The sequence below is a fragment of the Uloborus diversus genome, chromosome 8 (assembly GCF_026930045.1).
Source record: "Uloborus diversus isolate 005 chromosome 8, Udiv.v.3.1, whole genome shotgun sequence".
Taxonomy (NCBI): domain Eukaryota; kingdom Metazoa; phylum Arthropoda; class Arachnida; order Araneae; family Uloboridae; genus Uloborus; species Uloborus diversus.
Window position 1 is genome coordinate 157,237,133 of NC_072738.1, and position 22,659 is coordinate 157,259,791.

At 32.3% G+C, this 22,659-nt stretch overlaps 1 protein-coding gene across 1 annotated transcript in view; it reads left to right on the forward strand.

Moving 5' to 3' along the window:
• Nucleotides 1-2,852: 2,852 nt before the first annotated feature.
• Nucleotides 2,853-22,659, forward strand: part of LOC129228700 (uncharacterized) — a 66,979-nt gene continuing 47,172 nt past the window's right edge. Inside the window, exons 1-6 of the mRNA XM_054863383.1 lie at nucleotides 2,853-2,961; nucleotides 9,992-10,071; nucleotides 16,890-16,944; nucleotides 18,983-19,092; nucleotides 19,948-20,051; nucleotides 20,414-20,543. Coding sequence (XP_054719358.1) covers nucleotides 2,853-2,961; nucleotides 9,992-10,071; nucleotides 16,890-16,944; nucleotides 18,983-19,092; nucleotides 19,948-20,051; nucleotides 20,414-20,543 — 588 coding nt within the window. The remainder of the gene's footprint in view (nucleotides 2,962-9,991; nucleotides 10,072-16,889; nucleotides 16,945-18,982; nucleotides 19,093-19,947; nucleotides 20,052-20,413; nucleotides 20,544-22,659) is intronic.

Here is a 22,659-nt window from a genome sequence, read left to right on the forward strand (position 1 = left end):
CTGAGCCCTGCAGATGAAATTATTAAAAATTAAAGTTTAAAAAAAGCAGTTTTAGGCTATGTTTGAAAACGAAAGATGAAAAGATATGGATTTATTTGACTGGGTTGGGGGGGGGGGGGAATCTGCGGCAGTTTCTTTTTGACTGTTTACATTTTTATTAAATGGGATCAATGTATATTTTTCATGATATATGGCACTACCAAAATGTTCGATGACAGCATATACAGTGGCTCCCAAAAGTGTTCGTACACTTTGAAATTTTTTAGTAAAATCGAAATAACGCAAAACTGAATTCGAATATGAAGTCCAAAATATTTTTTCACATCATTCCTATGTTATTCTAAATAAAACCCTGTAGTTTTTTCAAAATATTGCCGGATCTTCTTTTGAAATAAGTCAAAAAACGAAGAGACAGGGAAATAATACGCCACAAAAGTCTTCGTACACTCAATATTTTCGAATAAATTTATGATTAAAATTTAGTATATGTCGTTTTTTTATTATTTTTGCATTGTATTGACCCATAAAAGTCATTTGGCTTTAATTTTTTGTTTATTTATTCCTTAATATTGTGCTTATTACTTAAAAATGGCTGATATTCGTAAAAAACCGCAAATACCATTCGAAATTTGAATTTTTTCCTCATATTAGCGGTAAATTGGTTTGAAATGTCTCTAAATTAGTTAATTTATTCCATTCTATAGTAAATTGCTTGATAAAATGCTTTAAAGAAAACACTTGGACCGAAAACAATGTAAGAAGAGGTCAACCGGCGAAGTTGACAAAGCGTGACCGAAGATTTACAGTTAAAAAATTTATGAAAAATGCACATTTGATTGCTGTAAAAGTTTCTACAAAGTTAAATGAAAATTTTACACTTAATTTTCACTTAAAATTGTTCGTCAAGTTCTCTAATTAGCTAGATTAAATGGGACCTCTTCCCGCAGAAATTTTCTTGGCCGCGAGAAATAGAAACTTAATCTTAAGAACTTAGTTGGAGCAGTTAATCAGGACAATGAAGGCGTTATCTTCTCTGAGGGTGCATATCAGCACCAAGACAAATATTAGTTTGGAATTTTTTGATGAAATAATGAATCTTACTGTTTATTTAAATATTTGAAAAACGAATTTTAAACTCTTTGCCGAAAATTTAGTTATCCGGAAACAACTTTGTCTTTTTATCAACATATAACGATAAGAAGCACACGGTTTTCAACGTTTGCGTCTAGTGCCTCAAAAATAGTCCTAAAGTTTAGAAAATACCCCTTCAATCTCCAGATTTGAACTTAATGTAACATATGTAGAGATATCTGGAGGCTAGATTACGAAAATACGGCTTTGAAACGAAAATAGAGCTAGAAACAGTAATACTCGGAGTGTGGTTGAACACTTACTCAGAAAATACGAAAAAAAAAAAAAAAAATGAAAGAAGAAAGTAAGAAATCTATTCCCAGACGTTTAAAAGGTGTTGTTGATACTGCATGATATTCTACTAAATAATAACTTAATAAAAAGTTAGATTATTCAATAATATATAGACTTTTAAAAGTGGACGAAGACTTTTGTCAGATAAAATTTCCGGCACTTTTTGGTTTTTGATTTTTGAAAAATTAAGTTTTAGTAATTTCTTTTTTTTAATTTCATGTAGTTTTGTTGAAAATTGATCATATATCTTATAATTAAATACCTATTCCGAAATATTAATTCTAACCAATGGATAGAGTCCTATTTCATTGAAAGTCGTAGGTGTACGAACACTTTTGGGAGCCACTGTATCGGCCAATGGCGAGACGACGTAAAGCGATGTAGGGAGATGTCGGAACTGTCGACTAAACGGTGAGACCTCAAGTGTCTGCTTGCGATAGCAGTTCAATGGCGCATTTACAATATATGGAGATACCGGAACTTGCGGCAAAACAATGCCGACCTGAAATCGTTTACGCCTTCGTCATAATGTTGTGTACGATATTGGTGGTGGATAAGACATCGTCATATGTCGTGACTCGATGATGTTCTAACATCACCAGTCGATTTTCGTGCATGTTCTCTGCTTACGACTATGTTAATTCTCCTTCTCCACTTATGTTAGGCAATTCTTTTCATTTGTTTGCTCATATTCTTGTAATATCTCCCCCCCCCCCGGCCCTCCCGGGTGCTTTTGACTCCGTTGCTAAAAAAAATGCTTTCATGCACTTCAATGAAAGTTGCTCTACCAAAAACCAAAATCCTGCATTCGCCAGTGCAAGATTTTTGAAGGCGTTGAAATACATATAACAACATTACCTTTTCAAGGTTGTGGGTCCCTTAGTGATGTCCCTTCGTCATTATGATGAGTTAACTATACATAAAATATTGTATTATGCATAGTTAACACATTCAGAAATAAAGTTTAATTTCTCCCCATTTATTGTTGTGTTTTATCGTTTTAAACTTTTCTCCTCCATGATTTTGTAAAATGTCAAATTGGTTTTTTGAGTGTTTTATTTCTTTATTATGCATGGTGGTGCTCGAAAAGGCATCAAATGATTTTTATGTTTATATAATATATTTGTTAAGTTTTAAAGGAGGTAAAAAAAATCATAAATGAAATTTTCTTCGTAGCCGTACAACATAACGGTTATTAGTAAATAGCGCTCCCTCCGCTCATCTCCTCTCGGCGCGGCTATTTCTTGAGATGAGTTATCGGAAAGAATGAAAATGTCTCTGTGGGGGATGCGGTGTTATTCTTTTGTTTGTGTTTCTTTGTTTTGGACAAAAAATGATATTTTGAGTAGTTGAGTGCTGAATCTTTCATCAGAGAGATGCAGCATTCATGGATACTGCATCCTCTAACCTAGGATTTTTCCTACAAGATGAAGGAGATGGTTGGGGGATGTTGTGTTTGCTCCGACGAGCGTGGTTGGGCTGAAAATCCTCTTGTTTATTGTGACGGACAAGGTTGTAATGTTGCTGTGCATCAAGGTAAGTTATTTATTTTGGTTGAATATGATTGCTATTTAATAAGAGCAAATTTTCATTTGTTTATCATCTTTGGTTACACATATGATCAAACCACTGTATACAGCGCTATTTAAATAGACATGAATTTGATTTCCTTTAATAATGTATCATATTCACCACACTTGATAACTATCGTAATTAATTTTTCTTTGGAAAAAAAATATATTTTATACATAAATTTCGTATTCCTTGATTGCTTTATTAATTTTCTTTTTGTAATTATGTATATTCAGATTTGGTGATAATTCAAGTTTTGAGAACAGTTTGAACTACGGTATGTCTTGTATTTTGATGGTTTGTTTATGTATCGATATTGACTAAATTAAATTAAATGTTTTGCCTTATTTTTATAACACTAAAAATATTTGTATTTACTTTTTTCATTCCATGTTTATTTTGATTGTAAAATCTTTTATTAATATCGTAAAATTCTTGCATTTTCTTAAAAGTTCTAATCTCATCAGGAAAGTTTCTATTAACTTTCTAAAACTAAATTTCATTTGAAGTATTTACATCTCATTGAAATTTTTTAATTAGTGTTCTCTAGTTTTTATTAATTAGTGTGCAATGTTAAGACATTATCCACAATTCTTTTCTGTGCAGTTTTATATTTACTTGTAAACTACTATATTATCATACATTATTGTGCTCATTTTTAATTTAGTTTCGTTATTTTTAGTCTCATCACCTTTCTGTTATAGGGGTGGGGGAGGGAGAGGTATACGTAATCAACCAAATTAGAAGAAACTTGCAAAAAACTTTGAGGCACCCGGACCATTGAATGGCATAATGGAGTAGGCCTGGTTTCTTTCGAAAAGTAGTGCATACCTAACCTTTGCTTTTTAACAAATTTGATGAGCCATTTTGTAGTATTTTGTCTAAATAGTGTCTGCAACAAAAATTCACAAATGATATTTAAAAAAAAAAAATTGATGTGTTCAAATTATAAAAATGGTGGTTACTTCGAAATTGCATGAATATTTATACAGATATTCAGTGTTTAATCAGAAAATAGTTAAGACTCATTGCAGACTTTATATAGTGCAAAACTTCATAAAATCTTTCATTTATTTAGCAAATGTAAATTATTTTGATGCTATTTTGCTTGGAATGGGAAAATAGCCTATTTAGTCACTCACACACTTTTTCAGTCTAAAATATTAATTTTTATTTGTGTTTTAAACTTGGAAATACTTACCTGTCAAGTCCAGCACAGAAAAATTAATTAAAAAAAGTGTTTTAGTTACTCCAAATCAGTTGTGCCCGACCTACGGCCCTCTGAGACACATGGAACCTAAAGAGCTGACTCGTGTGGGCCCATTGTTTTGTTCAATGTTACCAATTGGAAAAGACAATTAGTCACAAATTTAAAGCCAAATGTTCAAGAATTGGTTTCTGAGAAACAGGATTAATTTGCTTTCCTTTAATGTTTAACAAATAGACGTTGCTCAAATTATGGGCTTTCAGTTTTTGAAAGCTGTAACTTGGGGGAACAAAAGCTTTTTTGCTGCGTCAAAAAACCTTTCTTGAGGGGGGCGGTCCGCCCCAGGTGACACACATCTGGTGGGTGACATCCCAAGTTAATTTCAGAGTTAATAAAAAATATAAACACTTCAATTCTAAAAAAAATCCCCAATGATTCTTAAATTATATTTCATCTACATAAAATTTCAACGAAAATAGGGCACTATATTGCAGGGAGAGGCTGGGTGGGTACATGTCCATCTGGAGCAAATTTTACAAAAAATGCAGCGGTATACAGCTTTGTATAAGGGTTGCCCAAATGAAAAGTGGACAAGTTGAATAAAATAATACTTTTAATGTAAATCAAAAGAAATCACCATGGGTGTTGAAGCACAGGTCCCATCGTTGCAGCAGCAGGTCGATGCCTTTGCTGCAGTAAGATCGGGGATGATTCCTGAGCAAGTCCTGCACGGCTTTTTTCACTTCGTCGTCCAAATAGAAACGTTTGCCCTGTAATGCGCTCTTAAGTGGCCCAAAGATGTGGAAGCCACAGGGTGACAAGTCTGGACTATACAGGGATGCTCCAAAACTTCCCAACGGAAAATTTGTTTAGTGTCGTCTGGGTTTCCTGGGATGATCTTTGTTAATGATAGTGTGAACCAATCCTTTACTCAGGTTGAGTGTGTCACTAATTTCACGGGTTTCTTAATCTTTCGATCAGGGTTGGCCGGATTGGACCCAATTGGGTTGGACCCAATGGGTTTTTTTGAAAAAACCCATTTAAAAAAACCCATTATTTAGCCCACTTTTGGGTTTTTTTAAATTTTTTGAGAAGTTTTTTAAAAAAGTAATTAATTTAAATATTTTTACAATTTAAACTTCTATTTTATTTGTTTTTCACCACAGACAATGGACATAAAAAATGAATTTTGAACTTTAATAGTATTTCTTAACTCTTAACGGCATTAAAAATACTTCAAAGATTTAAAAAATATATATTTAACTTTTATCTTTAACGGGTCAATAAATAACTCAAATTATCTCGACTAAGTCCTGTCACCTCTGGTTTTCTCAATATTTGTAGATTGTACAGAGGAAACTACTCTAGCTAAAAGGCTTTCATGTGAATTATTTTCTGCAACCCGACACGTCACAAATTTCGAATTAACAAGTTATATTTTTTTTAGAAATTAACAGGTTTTACAAATGGTCGGACAGAAAACAGAATAGGATGAACAATAGATTTTATCACTCAAGAAGTAATTTTGCCTTAACTGTTGGTAATCATGGAAACTAAAAAATCTGAAACTTCACCATTCTTGGGTTTTGTCGTCTTTCATACTCTTCTTCAGAAAACGCTGAATTTTAACTAGTTTTCCAGCTTTTTTTACCCCAAGACAATTCTTGTGCTTTGTTCATATACTTACGCTACAATATGCTACAAGTACCCTACATTTTCCCTAAAAAAAGACCAAAAAACCCACATTTCTTTTAAAAAACCCAGCTTTAGTTGGGTTTTTTTGGGTTTTATTTAAAAAAACCCAAAAAACCCTGGGTCCATGGGCTTTTTTAAAAAAACCCGGGTTTTTGCCAACCCTGCTTTCAATTAGCTCATATCATTTTGTTAACGAAGGCAATGAAATCCTTGGTGATCGCGATGTTTGCTTGGACCGGTCTCGGCAGATCTGATGTCGTTTGCTGCCCTTAACCGTATAGACGGAGCCCAGGGCCGCCAGACCTGACCAGACCTAAGTTATTTTCTAAGTAACAAAATGTGTAGGACAGAATAGAGTTAGCATGTACTTTCAACATACGCGTGTTTATTAACTTGGTCCGCGGGCCAATTTGCAGGTACTGGGTACTGAATGTACGCAAAAACAGTGCTAAACTAAGTTATTTTCTAAGTCTCAATTTTTATATTATGATACCCAGGGAACTATTCCAAAGCATTTTGTAAGCTGCCAGACCAATCGCATGGGCCAAACATCCCGCCAGACACAGTTAAAACAACCTACCAAACTACCAGATATGTCCCGTGGACACTAGTGGCTGCCAGTGGCGCAACCTTACTTATTTTCTAAGTCTCAACTTTTATATTATGATATTCAGGGAACTATTCCAAAGCATTTTGTTAGCTGCCAGACCAATCGCATGGGCCAAACATCCTGCCAGCCACAGTTAAAACAACCTACCAAACTACCTGATACGTCCCGTATGCACTAATGGCTGCCAGTGGCACAACCTTACTTATTTTCTAAGTCTCAATTTTTATATAATAATATGCATGGAACTATTCCAAAGCGTTTTGTAAGCTGCCAGACCAATCGCATGGGCCAAACATCCCGCCAGACGCAGTTAAAACAACCTACCAAACTACCAGACACTTCCCACGGTCACTAATGGCTGCAAGTGGCATAACCTTACTTATTTTTTAATTCTCAATTTTTATATTATGATATTGTACAGCTCTGGCTAGTTGAGCTATGACCTTGACTATATTTACCGGTTTTAGGGGAGTTTAGTGAAAAATAGACGTGTTATTGGCTCGGATTTTAATTGGAATTGGTCAGAGTCAGAGCTCAAAATGCAAAAGCCGCACAATACTCAGGGAATTATTCTAAAACATTTTGTAAGCAGCCAGACAATCGTATGAGCAAAACATCCTTCCAGACACAGTTAAAACGTCGCTGTGAGTGTGAGTACAATGGCGTGGAAAAAATAAGTAAAGTTATCGCTGTTTTTGCGTACATTCAGTATCCCATACCTGAAATTTGACCCTGGGTCTAAGTTAGCAGGCATAACTGGGGGACCTAATGAAAAAACGTGAAATGTGGAGAAAACGTAGATTTGGTTGGACGTAAAATCGGGGCTTCACTGAAATCCTATTTTATGGTTTTTTTACTAGGTTTTCTGCTTTAACAATATTGCTTTTTGAAAGCAAACAATATTTTTAAGTGCTTAAGCACAAGAATCATAGCGTCGCGCTCGTACTCAGAGCAACGCTTTAACTGTGTCTGGCAGGGTGTTTGGCCCATATGATTGGTCTGGCTGCTTACAAAATGTTTTGGAATAGTTCCCTGAGTATCATTATATAAAAATTGAGACTTGGAAAATGGGTAAGATTGCACCACTGGCAGCCATTAGTGCCCACGGGACGCTTCTGGTAGTTTGGTAGGTTGTTTTAACGGTGTCTGGCGTAATGTTTGGCCCCTACGATTGGTCTGGCAGCTTAAAAAATGCTTTGGAATAGTTCCCTGAGTATCATAATATAAAAATTGAGACTTAGAAAATAACTTAGTTTAGCACTGTTTTTGCGTACATTAAGTACTCAGTACCTGCAAATTGGCCCGCGGGCCAAGTAATAAACACGCTTATGTTGAAAGTGCATGCTAACTCTATTCTGTTCTACACATTTTGTTACTTAGAAAATAACTTAGGTGTGGCAGTCCTGGGCTCTTGGACTAGTACTACCATGCTTTCCGATCTGGACACATCCATAGCTAGCACGACTTTCCTTTTGTACTCTTTCCTCTACTGCTAACAGGTTTAACCACTGAACGGCATTTGAAATGCATACCTCATACCATCCTTTATATACTTGTGCAGTAGAGTAGCGCTCTAATTGAATTATTTGCTGTGATGTTATTGCACGCATCCACTTTTCATTTGGGCAACCCTTATACAAATAGCTTTTACCACACCTATATCTCTTCTTTGCCCAATTTTTAATTTTAATTTTATTGACTGCTTTAGAATTAACTTAAATATGAAGATTTTAAGATTAACTGCAGTTGTTGAGTGTTGTAACCAAGAAATCATATTCTTATTTTATTTCACTTTTTAGTGGGAACAAAGCTTTTAGACTTAGTCTTGAGTTTTAAAGCACGGATATATATTATCGGATATTATGGATTTGCTCTTTCGCGCCAACGCTATTTGAATTTTCCGAACACCCTCAGAACTTTCCTCCTAAGCTACAGGTCCCGACTTGCTGAAGGGATACATTTCGTTTACCATTTTATAACTGAAATAGTTGTGAAAAATATATTATTTTTATTTGAGAGTATTGTCAGACTGGGGAAAAATGGGTCAAAAAACCATCTTAATATTTTCTTAAGTATGAAAGGTAAGATGATGTAATTTGGCATGGAGTAAGCTTAAATAATTTAAAAATTATTCAAATAATCCTTTTACCTAAAATTGCATCATTATTTATTTCATTTAAATTAAATGAGTGACCAAGAGTATCTAGCGCTGACGCATGTTTGGGTCGTTAGTACCGAACGGGTGAAAGGGAGAGTGAGCTGCTTTGAAATATTTTGCCATTGAGGCTGTAAAAATCCAATTTTAAGCTACTTTCAGACCTATTAGAAAGGGACGGAAGTTTCTTGAGCTCTCCCCCCAAAAACCTCTTTTTGAAGCTATCATCACAATATTACCCGGGGAGGGGGGAGGGTCTATCGGAAATCATTTGTAATTGAAGCAGCAAAAAAGACCATTTAAGCAGCTTTTAGGCAAGTTACGGGTAAGCTAATCTCTTGAAATTTTTTGAAGTTCTAAAAGGCAATTTTTGGCTACCTTTGTGGCATTTGCGGAGGAGAGTGAGAAAAGGGGTCTCTCCCCCAGAAAAGTTTCAAAATTAAAGCTGTAAAAACACAAATTTAGGCTCTCTTTTGTCTCGTGAGCAATAGGTGATTACAGCAGAATTTAGAGATCGTCTAAGTGTTTAAAGTTGTAATCAAGAAATGATCTAAAAGATGGAGCAAATTTTGGAAATAGTTGTTCTGTTTCATGGACAAAATTTCTCTCTCAATTGCAATCTAAATTTCTTTTAAAGTAAAACACACGTGTTAAATTTTGTTATTTCATTCTCATAATATTTTCTTTTTCTTCTTAAAAAAATTCCTACAGTCACAGAGTTTTGGGAAGGACCATGGCCCCCCCTCTGGATCTGCCTCTGCTAAGCAGTCCCGTAGGGATCACCAATCAGCAAATTGGGCCAGTCTGCTGTGGTAATGAATCAAATGCACTGACCAATGTTTATGAAGCAACAATAATATTCTCAATGCGAGTTAAATTGAATGCAATAACATACTAATCAAATAGACATCAAATTTGCAGTTCTTGAGCAAAAACCAAACATTACTCCCATAAGGAAAGAAAAATCTATTTTAGAAGGTGATGAAGTTAATGGAGATCTTTTGTTGAATGTCCAGAATTATTTAATTTCAATAAAACCAACTGCAGTGGAGTCACAGCACCCAGTTCAAACTGTTCTACAAAATTCAATTTATTTAATTCTTTAAAAGTATTTTGTTAGGGGAATTAATTGAATTCTTGAATCACAGATTGAAATTAAAATTGAAAGGTGGTACCACCAATTTTTAAGTTTATAATTTTTCACTCATTTGTTTTCTTGTACCTTTAAACGTTTTTCTGTTTTCTTTTGAGTTCAATAAAGGTTTGTTTTTGTTTTATATCTCATGGTTATCTCATGTCTATATATCCCTCTTTTATTGTATTTTAGCCTGTTACGGCATTGTTCAAGTACCTACTGGACCTTGGTTTTGTAGAAAATGTGAATCTCAAGAAAGAAGTGCTAGAGTTGTAAGTTAATATTTTTTCAACTTGTGTATACATTTGTACTTGATTAGCTTTGCTCTTTTACAAGATTGTTGCCTTACCCCCTACTCATAAAAACCTGGACCATAATTATATTGAACTCTTTGCATTGCAATTCAGATGTTCAAATTGATATCTGTTTTTGTGCTGTTCCAAAGACAAATTTTTCTACTACAGTAGAAGACCCTTATAACACACACCTTGGGACCAGAGCTTTTGCGTTATACAGGTTTTTGCGTTATATCGATCATTTCACAAATTTTGAAACTAATATTCAGAATATATCTATGTATTAGCACTTCAGAATGAGTTTTATCTGCAGTGCACTGTTAAAGCATCAATATTATCATTAGTTATTCACAAATAAATATGTTTCACAATCAAAATCTTGCACTTCTGCTAGCTTCATGGTTCGCATAACAGCTGCATTTTCAAGAGCCATCTGGTATTTTCTGTTTACTATGAGTACTAATTTTCAATTTAAAAGCTTTGAAATAAGATGGAAAGATGAAAAACTTTCAAAATTTAATTTACCTAACAATTTTTATGTTTGCAAAGCAAAACAGGGATTTTTTAAACTTCAAAACCTATTGTCTACTTCTGAAAAGTAGTGCGGTTTATAGAGAATTGCGTTATACAGGTCGGCGTTATAACAGTCTTCTACTGTACAAACTTTTCATAAGTCTCAAAGCTATGTGAATACAATTCAGTAGGAAAATGTTTTTCCCACAATATAAAATTCAATTAGAATGAGTTACTAGTTTATTTTAAAAGGTTGGACTAAAGTTGGGAAAAAATTCAGGTTTTTAAATGCGTAGTTTTCTTCAGTTATTGCAGAAAAAAATTCAGAAAAAGTTTCCTACCTATATAAGTTGTTCTCTCTCCCAGACTCTCATTGAATCTCAATTTTTACACTGCATTGCTCGACATACGAGGTATATCCACAAAGTAAGTTCCATTAGGTAATAAAGAAATATCTTATATGGATAGAGGAAAAATATTTATTGCTGAAAAATCTACTACTACTTTTCTACATAACTTCCAAAATTTGGCAGTGCTTTTTCACAGCGTGATGGGAGGAAATTAGTGGAAAACTATTTTTCCAATATCTGTAATTTTCCGGCGATAAAATCTTGTAAATTAGGTGGCAAATTAATTTATAAAAATGTTATAGTGTATTTACCGATTTAGTTGCCGACTACAAGCTTATTGACGATGGAGAAATAAGTTGAGGCCAAGCGAAGGAAATAGTTCCTAGCGCCTTGTCTTATATTTGGGTGAAATTTCGCTCTTCACTTTAGAAATCGGATTAGTTAGTTAAACCAACCCATATGTTTAACCTTTTTTTTATCATAATTTCTGTCAATCGTTAAATATTTTCAATTTTACCAGTGAAGCAGTAGGTTTATCCGTGGAGCATTTTATCCATTTGAATCAAACACACCAGCCAGTAGTAGCTCATAGACCGGTGGCAATCTCCTCTTATTTGTGAAGTAGGTAGGGTTGGTTGCTAGTAAGTGTGATGTTTTATTTGTTAATTCATTTTTTCTTCTGCGCATAAATTGCAAGCAAGTGTAAGAATGAAAAGTCTTGTAGAAAAAATGCAATTTCCTGCACCTTTCATAGCAATCCAGCAAAGATGTTTTAAATTTGCTACAGGAACAGAGAATGTATTCATGTGCACCAAGATCTGAGGGTAGAGCTTAAAGCCAGCTATTTAAGATCATTTGAAAGGGGCTGCAGTAAGTTGCATGTTTTAACAGAATCTTCGTTAAAAAATATCCCCCTGAATTTTTGCTTTCATAAAACAAAATTGGGATGTGTAGTCCAAAATATTTTTGAATGATTTTATGTCTTAATTTACAAGTTTTCATCCTTCAAACATTTTGGATATTGGAAAAATAATTTCCTTCATGAAAAAATAAAACAAACCCTTAAGTTTTGGATTGGACCAGGGTTGTTCGGTTTAAACCACGGTTTAACCAAGTTTTTTTTTAAAATGTGTTTTTGAAGAATTGAATTCGTTTTACCCCAAGTGTTTTGATAAATTTTACACATTATTGGAAAACGTAAAATCAAATTAATACAAAGCAACCAGCAAAGCTTTAGGGATAGCTTACCTATTAATAAATTCGCAAACTTTTTAAAAAAAAAAGTAATTCAAGTGTGCTAAGTCGTTTTTTTTTTTAAACAGCGTAGCATATCTAATTAATGTAACTTTACCTATTATGTAAATAAATATTCAAGGCAGACCAACGAAGTTTTTCTAAAATAATATGTAACGAAAATCCAAGCACTTCGTAGTCTTTATTTATTTATTTATTTATTTTTCCTTCATTTCTCTTTTACATTTCATTAGACCAAAAATCATATTTCAGTCCAAATTTCATTTTACTAAATTTACTTGATGACTTAAGATTTATACATATAAATCATGTATAACCCCACTTAAACAAATGTCAATGGTTATGACATGCCTCATTCAAATAACTTGGGTATTCAATTGTACAGTACAAGAAACATATTTTTTGAAGCATTTTGCTAATATTATATTCAGTGCTACTATGAAAACTGTGAAATTAATGGCTCTATTTGGAAAAAAAAAATTGGATGGTTTGAAGCAGCAAAAGTGGAAGGTCGAAGTGGCGAGGGATGACTTTCACGAAAAACAAAAAAATACAAACATAAAAAAAGGTGGCACTGGAGCTTTCTCTTTTTAATTACAGTAGAGTCTCAAAAATCCAAGGCAATCAGGGCTCATGTCTTATCAGATTATCCAGAAAATTCTTCCAGATTAAAATTTTTTACTATTTGGAGAACATAAGGAGGAGAATTAGTGTCTAGAAAAGGAAGTTCAGGAGAAATTTATCACTCTGATTTCATATTAATTTGCATTTTAATTACGCCTAAGCGAATTTCAGCTTTAGATTTTCACAATGTCCATACGTATTTATGTGTGAAAATTTATAGGCAATTAAAACATGTATTTTGACTGTGCCTGAATCCATTCCAACGAGCTTTCCATGACGTCTGTATATGGGTCATTCTACAAAAAACTCGCTTTTTTAGGTCCAGGGTGGTTAGTTTCAAAAATATTTATTTTTAAAAAAATTTTTAATGAGATTTTAAAAAGTATAACAAATTTTGAAAATGATCAATGCAAATTAATTATGTTATAATTTTTTTAAATGTTTTTTCACTGAACGGAGGGATTCTTGTATGCCTCCGTTACATGTCCCAACACATTTCCTCCCTTGTACTTTTTCATTATTTACTCAATACAAAAAAAAATATAACAGATTTAATAGTGAAATTCGAATCACTTGATGTTTTTTTAATAGTTTAAAAGAATTATGTTATAAAATAAAAAAATATATAGCATTCATAATCTTTTGATTCACTGTCACAGTCTTTCTTGTATCCTCCATTCAGGATCTAATAAAGTATTGGAATTTCCAATAGACGGCAGTATTGGCAGCTCATTACAAAGGTTTAGAATCATAAGTAGCTCTTTTCAACTCTGGGTCTTCATAGTGAAGTTAAACAACTTAATGTGAAAGAATTTCAGCACTATTCTCTTTGAAGTCAGATCGGTCCTTAACTTTGTGTATCCACCGTTCTTGAGTTAAAAAAGAAAGAATTGTTTGTGTACTAAATTTTTTTTTCATAGTTAAAATTGAATCAATCTTTTTTAGTAAATTCTAAATAACATGTTGGGTTAACCATAATTCAACACATTGTGCATAGCAAAACATAAGAATTTGTATCCTCTGTATATGAATCCTTCGTTACAGTATACACGTAATGGAGGGTATAGAATGAGAAATGGAGCATACAACTTTTGAAAAATATCCATTTAAAGAAAGATGTGTAAATTTTAATCAGTTCAAATTGTGTTCCTCAAACAAAACGCTAGTGTATATAAATGAAAAGTTTAAAAATAGTGTTTAAAATATATATTTACTATCCAGTATCCTCCATTCCAGCTCCAAAATTTTAACTACAAGAAAAAGTTACAAAATAATCAATAAAGAATGTGACTATCTATGTGAGAGTAAAAAGGGCCTAAAATGACCAATATTAATTAACGTTTAAAAAATTGGAGATTATTTTTTTTTACATGAATTTCAACTTCTAAAACATGCATTTTTTATATAATGACCCATACATGTGCGTGCATTCTTATGTATCTTGGTTAACACAAAAACGGTTAGTTTTATATGGTTTAACTAGAGGACCTGACAGGCGTTGTTCTGTTCAAACTTTGTAAATTGAAAATATAAAAAATTTCAATTAACTAACAAGTGTTCAAACCGTTCTGTTGAAAAAAAAAAGTAAAAAAAAAATGCTTTAAGCTGCTGTGGTGTCAGAATGCGTATATTTATTACAACTTGATTATCTAATGCCCACTGAGCAAATGTTTTATTTACTATTTTTTCTCCTGCACTTGATGGTTTGTTCCTTCAGCCATACTCAAAGGATGAAAAGCTTCCTCAGATATTAAGTGTAAAAATCTAACTACCGATCTAGAACAAACGGGAAATCCCGCTGCAACATCCCCCATATGAAAAAGAATAAAACAATCGAAAGGATATTGTTTAGAAAAATGATAAAGGTAAAAACAGTTCTATGAATAAGGGAAAATCACTCATCTCCCCTCCCTCCCGATGTAAAATAAACATTCTTCAACTAAAATGAGTAAAAACTCTTTAAAAACAAAAAAACAATTCGCCAAATAAACAAAAAATACAATAAATTACATCAACAGTAGCTTTAAAATGTAAACAAATGATCATGCAACTCTATTGTTTATAGCCAAAGTCGCCAAGCCACCACGTTACTGTAATTCAGCTGATCAGTGGGAGAAGCCAACTCCGACCAATTAGCTCTCCGATCTTTTGAACGAAAACTTTTTAAGCTTCATTTATTGTCTAATTTGTTCTTTCCACCAAAGATCAAGATCTTCCACTGATCTTTTGTGTACAGGACTACCTTGTTGTAATTTATCTGGACGAAAATAAAATGTGCATCGTCTTTAAATTCCATCATCTTTGTCTTTAATAATGTACTGATTAGTTAGATAATCCTTTAAGTATTCTTAAAGTTGGTGCCAAAACTCAGATGGATTTGAGCTGAGAAGCAAATGTTGCTAGATATTTTCATTGAGAAGAGATAAAATGGAGGGAGTGAAGACTTTCATTCATAAAACCAAGACCCCAAGTCACGTGATAGGTCGTAAAACAAAGCATTGGAGGAAATCAGGTTTCTTTCGCTTGTTTCGCGCAAAACTTGCCAGCCGTTCGTCGTTGTTGAGTCACATGACTTGGGGTCTTTGGGTCAGCTATTGCTAAGCCAATGATTGGACTTTCTCCCTCCATTTTAATTCCTGCTCGTAAGGTACTTTACTTTCTGATCATTTGGTTAGGGAAACCTAAAGCACCGATCCAGTCACATGGTTCAACTACGACGACAGAACACGCGTTTTGTATGAACCTTCCAGTACTTTACTTAAAAATATATCATAGGATCTAAAATGGTTGCTTTCAAAAGAAATGAAGGCTTCACTCCCTCTCTCTCTACACTTTATCTATTCTCAATTGACATATCACAGTAGGAAATTTCATTACAAAAAACAGAGCTGGCTTTCTTACTGTCCTTTGGCAATGGGTTAAGTATTTATTTCAGTCCTCGCTCAACAATAGGTTAAAATAAATATTAATCATTTGGGAGGTATAACCATCCAATGTTTTAATTATTTAATTAACAAAAACGTTTCCGATTCAATCCATCGCGCTTCGAAACTATGCTTGTTACAACTTAATTACATACAAAAATTTGATCAAAATTGGTCCAGCCGTTTAAAAGCCTTATGGTGACAAACGTCCGCACAGAAGATTTTTATATATTAAGATATTTTTGTAAATGCAACTCATATGGCATCAAGTTATGCACTATTTTTCTTTTATTGCAATCAAATCTCCCAAATGGCATGTTTAAACATTTTTTGTGGCAAATCAATGTCAATTTTACGCATCGAGTTATTATCTCCAAGGCATTTCTTAATCCTTATCTTGTAGATGATGAGTATTTTATATTACTTAGAGCTAGTCTTGTTGAAACCAATTTCATTCAACGTACCTACTTTAATTACGTAGTTTTATTTTTACACTTGAATGCAGTCAATTAGTTGAACTGTAACAAAAAAATTCTGTTTTCAAATTTTAATGAAAATTAATTATTTAGCTACTAAAAAAATTACTTGAAATATAAATCAAGCACCTCGGATTAAGCGGAACCTCATACTTTCAAAACTCGGATTTTCGAGACTGCACTGTACTTACGATATTGTTCTTTTTATGGATGAAACTAATTTTGGACAGAACTCGGTGTCTGTTTTATCTTTTATCCAGTATATGTATATCTAGTTTAAAAAAAATAACAGTAAAAAATAATGTTGGTTTTGAAAAGTTTTTAATCAAGTTGAAGGACTGTCTTTTCGTTCACCCTTTTTTTTTCTGATTATATATTTACAAATCTTGTGCGTTGCGTTATTTCTTAGCTATGAACATAATAATTAATGATACAGTTATATATGAATCCCTTTTATTTCCTTTTCCCATTTTCTCGAAAGTTTTTTATTTGCCTCAAAGTTTTCACTCAGGCTATGAAGGAGAATTATTGTTTAATGCTAATATTCATTATGTGTTGAAAATTAATATTTTGTTTGAATTAATTTTAAAAAATGATAGAATAAAAAATTGCATTTTATAAATAAAGTGGCAGTAATGTTTAATCTTTTGTAGAGATGTGAACTTTGTCCTTCAAAAGACGGAGCTTTGAAAAGAACCGACAGTAGTGGTAATTTATTCTTTCTCTCTTTGAAAAGTTTGTTTGATATAGTTAAAATTTTTAATAATGTTTTTATTTGATTTTCAAAAAAAAAAAAAAAACTTTTTTTTTTTTTGTTATTAAATTTCAATAATGATAAAGTGCTTAAAAACCCTCTAAAAGAAATGAAAATTGCTCCGAATGCACGAAAAGTTTCCAAAGAATTTATTTTTATCAATATTTATTTTTGAATTTTAAATTCTTTCACATTTTACACTTCTCTAAGTTGAATTTATTTTTAGAATGCCACCTTGTTTAGTTGTGTAATTTTTCTTCAGCTAAACCATATTTTGAGGTTTTTTTGACGTGATTTTTTTTTCATGGTAAATGCAAATTAGGTGTTTTAGGGTACATGTGTTCACCTAGATTGAAAGGTGCTCAGGGTTTAAAACGGACACACATCCACAATAATGCATACAAGAACTAAGCCTAATTGAAAACATGAAAGCTCTTGACTTGATAGTGCAATTGAAATTAATAACAGGGGCTGAAATTTAAGGTGAGTTCACAGACATTTCTTAGATTCCTTCTTCAAACATTCTGGCCCGCAAAATATCTGAAGAATATCAGTAAAACACAGAAATCTGCTTTTAACATTTTAGAAAATGACTCATGTGTAAATTTACCAGTGCAAAAAATTAAAGTTTTTGGATATCAAGAGTATGAGAATATTGTTCGTAAGGATCAATTATTTGCTATCTCTAAAATTGGAAAACTTTTTTTGTAAGAAAATAATTTATTTCTTTAAAACTTTTGTGCATTATGAGGGTTTAAAATCCTCATTGAATTGTGGAATATTTGTAAATTTTTTGAAGTAAGGTATTTAAGTTTTGAGAGAGTTGTGGAAAAATACAACTGAGTGCGAACTTTTGCAATGTGGAAGAGCCTTAAATAGTAAAATAATATTACTACTTTTTTTCCCCTCAAAAATTTCTGACTTGCACCACACATTAGGTTTGGCAGGAAGCTCAAAAGTTTGAATTTTAGCTTCTGTAATGAAGATGAAATATTTATATACAAATATTAAAACCTGAAATATCTAAACAATGCTTTTTTCAAACTTATAAAATATTTTGCTTTGATGTTAGCTTTCATCATAATATCTTAGAGTTATCTAGCTGTCATGTATAGAAAAGAGTTATTCAGGCTGGTAGTTAAAAAAACTCATTTTAATTTTTAAGAAGTGCTTTTAATATGCTTGTTTGTCATACGTAAGATTGTTTGAACATCTTTGTAAAAACTGATTGAAATAAGTTTAAGTTAAGTTGGAATTATAAACATTTGTTAATGCTGTTGAAACTTTACTGAGATAAAAATAAAATAAAACGATGTAGGTAAAAATGCAAGTAAAAGCAATAAAAGGAGTTGAAAAGTTATCAAACTGCTATTCTTTGAGGCTATCAAAACAAGCTTCTTCATCAGTATGTGAAAGATAGGTTCACAAAAACTCGAAACACAGACCGGTTCACTTGGATATATTCACCTTCACCTTCACTGACCTTTTGAAGCTATGCCAGGTCCACTTGGCCTGTGTTTTGGTTATCATGAACCTCCAGTGATTTGGGTTACCATGAACCTTATCATTTATGCACCAATGAAGTGGTCTGTTTTGAAACCTTGAAAAACAGCAGTTAGCTAAATGTTTAACTCCTTATATTACTTTTATCCTTATATTTTGTTTATATTTTATTTTATTCATACAAATTTTTATTAGTTTTTTAAATGTTTAAAAAAACTTATTATTTTACCTACAAATTTCTCTGACGAAAAATCATGAAGTTGTGCTTTTAGTATTGTATCTTATATTCTCTTTATAATAACAATAATAATAATTTAAAAAAAAAAACTCAAATATATTTTTAAAAAAATTTAATCTGTCTCTCTCTTTTTTCAAACAATTTTGACTAAGTTAACACCAACAATTTGTATGCTATAACTGATTTGTATAGTTAAACCTCATGTTTAGTTCATTTTTATTTTTTCACTTATGTATAATTCTCTTTTATAGGATGGGCTCATGTTGTTTGTGCACTTTATATACCAGAAGTTAGATTTGGGAATGTGACTACAATGGAGCCAATAATATTGCAATTAGTTCCGCAGGAACGTTATAATAAGGTAAAACTATGGCTGTTATATTTTATCTATGCTGTTAAAACTTGTGTGCGTCTGTCTATGTATGTATCTGTGTGTCTTTGTAACCTTTTCTCCTCCGTGCTGTGAATATCTACCAGATCAATAGTGGTACCATTGGATACAGGCAGGGTTGCCAACTGCTCCACAAAATAGCGAAACTCCACAGCTCCTCAAAGAAGTTATTTTGCTCTGCGTTCTGCGTTTTCCATTTGATCTTTATTTTGATTAGGCTTATCAAAGATTTTAATAAAATTAAATGTTTTTTATTTTGCTAGTTTATTATGACAGTCATGTAAATATGGCAAATTAAATATACTTATACTCAAGGCATGACATTGTGTTTAAAGCTGCTTTATTAATTCAAAAATAATTTTTTTTATGCTACTGCTTAAAAGGATTAACAGCTGAATTTTTTTTTTAAACAAAAGGTTTATTTATTTATTAATTTTTTTTTTAAATAAAATACCAATCTGTTCCGCAAAATTTAAAAAATGCTCCTCAAAATCACTACAGATGCTCTTCAAAGTTTCTCCAAGGTTAACAACCCTGTACAGGACATCCAGGGGATGCCATTCTGCCCTGTCTCACCCCCCTAAACTGTAAGGGACTTGACATTCAGGGTAAAAAGTATTTAAATCATCAATTCTCACCCTCTGCAAGTGGCAAACGAGGGTTGGCAAATGAAGCCCCCCATATGCAGGGAAGAGATTTTTCTGGTTTTTGTCCGAATTCCGGCCTTTTGTGATTGTTTTCTAAAGTTTTACTTTTGTTTGGTCCACTTCAGGCCTCACATTAGATAAAAAACCGTAATTGATGTGTTTTCCGTTATTTTTTTAGCTGTGTTATATTTGTGAAGAGCAGGGCAAGGAGTCGAAGGCAAGTGTTGGAGCGTGCATGCAGTGTAACAAATCCGGTTGTAAGCAGTACTTTCATGTTACATGGTTAGTATTTTGTTCTTTTTTGAAGAAACTAAAAATAAAAATTTTGTTTGTGTAAATTATGGTTTTTTTTCAATAAAACCTAGTGAAAAATTAAACATTCAAATATTTAAAATGGTTTAAGACTTTCAAAAAAAGTCAAATTAACTAATTAACTCAATGAAATTTTTTTACCACTCAAATATGCATTGAATTTATAGGTCTGGCATATACTGTTATTGATGATTCAAAGTATGATTTCATTTGGCTAACAAACATCTTTCGGAGCCCTGAATCTTGCATTCTACGTCCAAAATTTAAATTACTGTAAATAGTTTTTAAAAAATTGTCATTTAAATTAACTTATGTCAATGTTTCTATTTCAGTGCACAAGCTGCTGGATTGCTGTGTGAAGAAGCTGGTAACTATATGGATAATGTTAAGTATTGTGGGTACTGCCTTTATCATTACCAGAAGTTGGTAAGTAGCCAACAAACTAGCTGCAAAGTAAGAGTGGTAAGTAATGTTTAGTGAAAGTATAAAATGAGGTAAATTAAGTGCCTGATTTTCATATGATTTTCTATTGCATGCTTTGAATTGAAGGCAATGCAGTTTATGCGCATGTCTGATTTGAGTTTGTTTAAATTCATTCTTGAGAAAGGTCGTTTGATGACTCGAAGATCCCTTTAAACTCCCAATTTGTAGAAAACTAGCCACCAGTTCCTTCTTTTCTAACCAGTAGCCGGGTTTGATTCCCCTATCCACGTTTTGTTAGTAGTTTCATAGTATTTCGGGGATCTGTTCTCTGCTAATACATGTTTGATCAGTTACTACAGTCATTGAACACCCTTCATGCCTTTCTGTTTGTTTCACAGAACTAACTATTTTGTGCAATCAATACCGTTAATTAATTGATTTCCTTTCTGCATTGAAGTTTTTGCCTGGACATGCCGGCTCCTAATGAAGAAAAAATAGGTTCTTTGTGTTCATTTCTTGCTCAAGCTGATGACTTTTTAGAAGATAATTTTTCAGATCATAAAAATTTCAACGAACAGAACATGATACAGAATTAGAAAAGGATCTAGATTCTAGAAATAAAAATAAGTAACTGGGAATGGTTTTTAGCTAGAGATAAATTAAGGGAAAGAAAAAAACCCCTTAAAACAAGGAATGTAAACAAATAACTTTCTTTGAAATTCCAATAAAAATTTAAAAACCTTTTTATGAATAATTCTGTTTAAGCCCACTTAATGCAATAGCCAATTTGCTATGATAAACTATTCCAGTAAGCAGGATAGTCTACATTCGGGGATAAAAAAGACAAATTGCAATGGTTTGGTCTGCTGAAAATTTTAATTAAGCAGGATATTCTTTTAATGGATATACCACTAAGCAAGCTTGTTTGTATAAGTTTCAACTTGAAAAATAGCAGTAACAGCTGAATATTTGTTATAAAGTTTGCAAAACTTACATAAAGAGTAACTATCCACAGCTTTTCTATAAGCTTGGTTTGAATTTAAAACACTTAAATTCTTCATACCTATTTTGCAGTATTTGAAAATCTAAATATAAACATAGCCAGTATTTAATAATAATAAAAATCTCAAATTTTAATTCTGACCAAGTGCAATTATTAATTTTTCACAAAAACTTGATAACTGTTGTTTAATACTTCTAAGTCCTAGCAGAAATATTTTACTTTATTGTTAAAGACTAATTAGCTTTTCTCAGGAATTTGAGGATAAATACCATCAAGGTCTAGGCTAAAAACTAAATATTTGTTTATAACAAGCTGCTGTTCGAAATTTAAAACAATAGAAGCAAGTGCAATAAAGCAATAGGTTGGAATGTAGTTAACCTTTTAATGCTCTATGATTTTTAAATTTATGTATTTTGATTTCCTGAATGTGTGTGTGTGTTATAGATAGGTAAAGAATGAAATTAGGTATCTGCCCTTTTTTCTTTTAAAAGCAATAATGCATTTAGCTTCCTCCCCCCCCCCTCCATGTAGTTAATATTTTGTTATTATGTTGCATTTATTTTTAGTCATATGAAAAGCAGCTACTTTATGACCTCATTTTTCAATTTTATGTGTCTTAGGAAAAAATGCTTAAATGCTGAATTTATATTTAAATAAATGTCTTTAGAATAATCAGAAACATTCTAAATGAACAAAATTAATTAATGAGCTTGGTTTTATTGTTTGAACTTCTATGTGCATAAAAATGATATGAATACAGTGGACGCCGGTTAATTGAATCAGTGGTTAATTGAATCAGCAGCTTTAATGAATCAGATTGTCGAAAACAACAAAATCCAGCTTTTTGAGTTAGCTGCTTTATTGAGTCAGCCGCTTTTTGGAATCAAAGCTATTTTGAACAAACGTGATTCATATAAGCAGCGTCCACTATATATGTATAAAGATGAATGTCTGTTTAAATTCTGTATAAAATCTTAGCTTCAAAAGAGTATTTTTACATTATTCTTTTTGTATTATTTTTAAAAATCTTGTTAGAATGTTATAAAGGCTTCGGATAATTCAAATGAGATTGCAAAATTTAATCTCCTATCATCCAAAACTCAATTCTCCTTGAAGTAATTGCTAGTAAGATTATTTGAAATTTCAGATTAA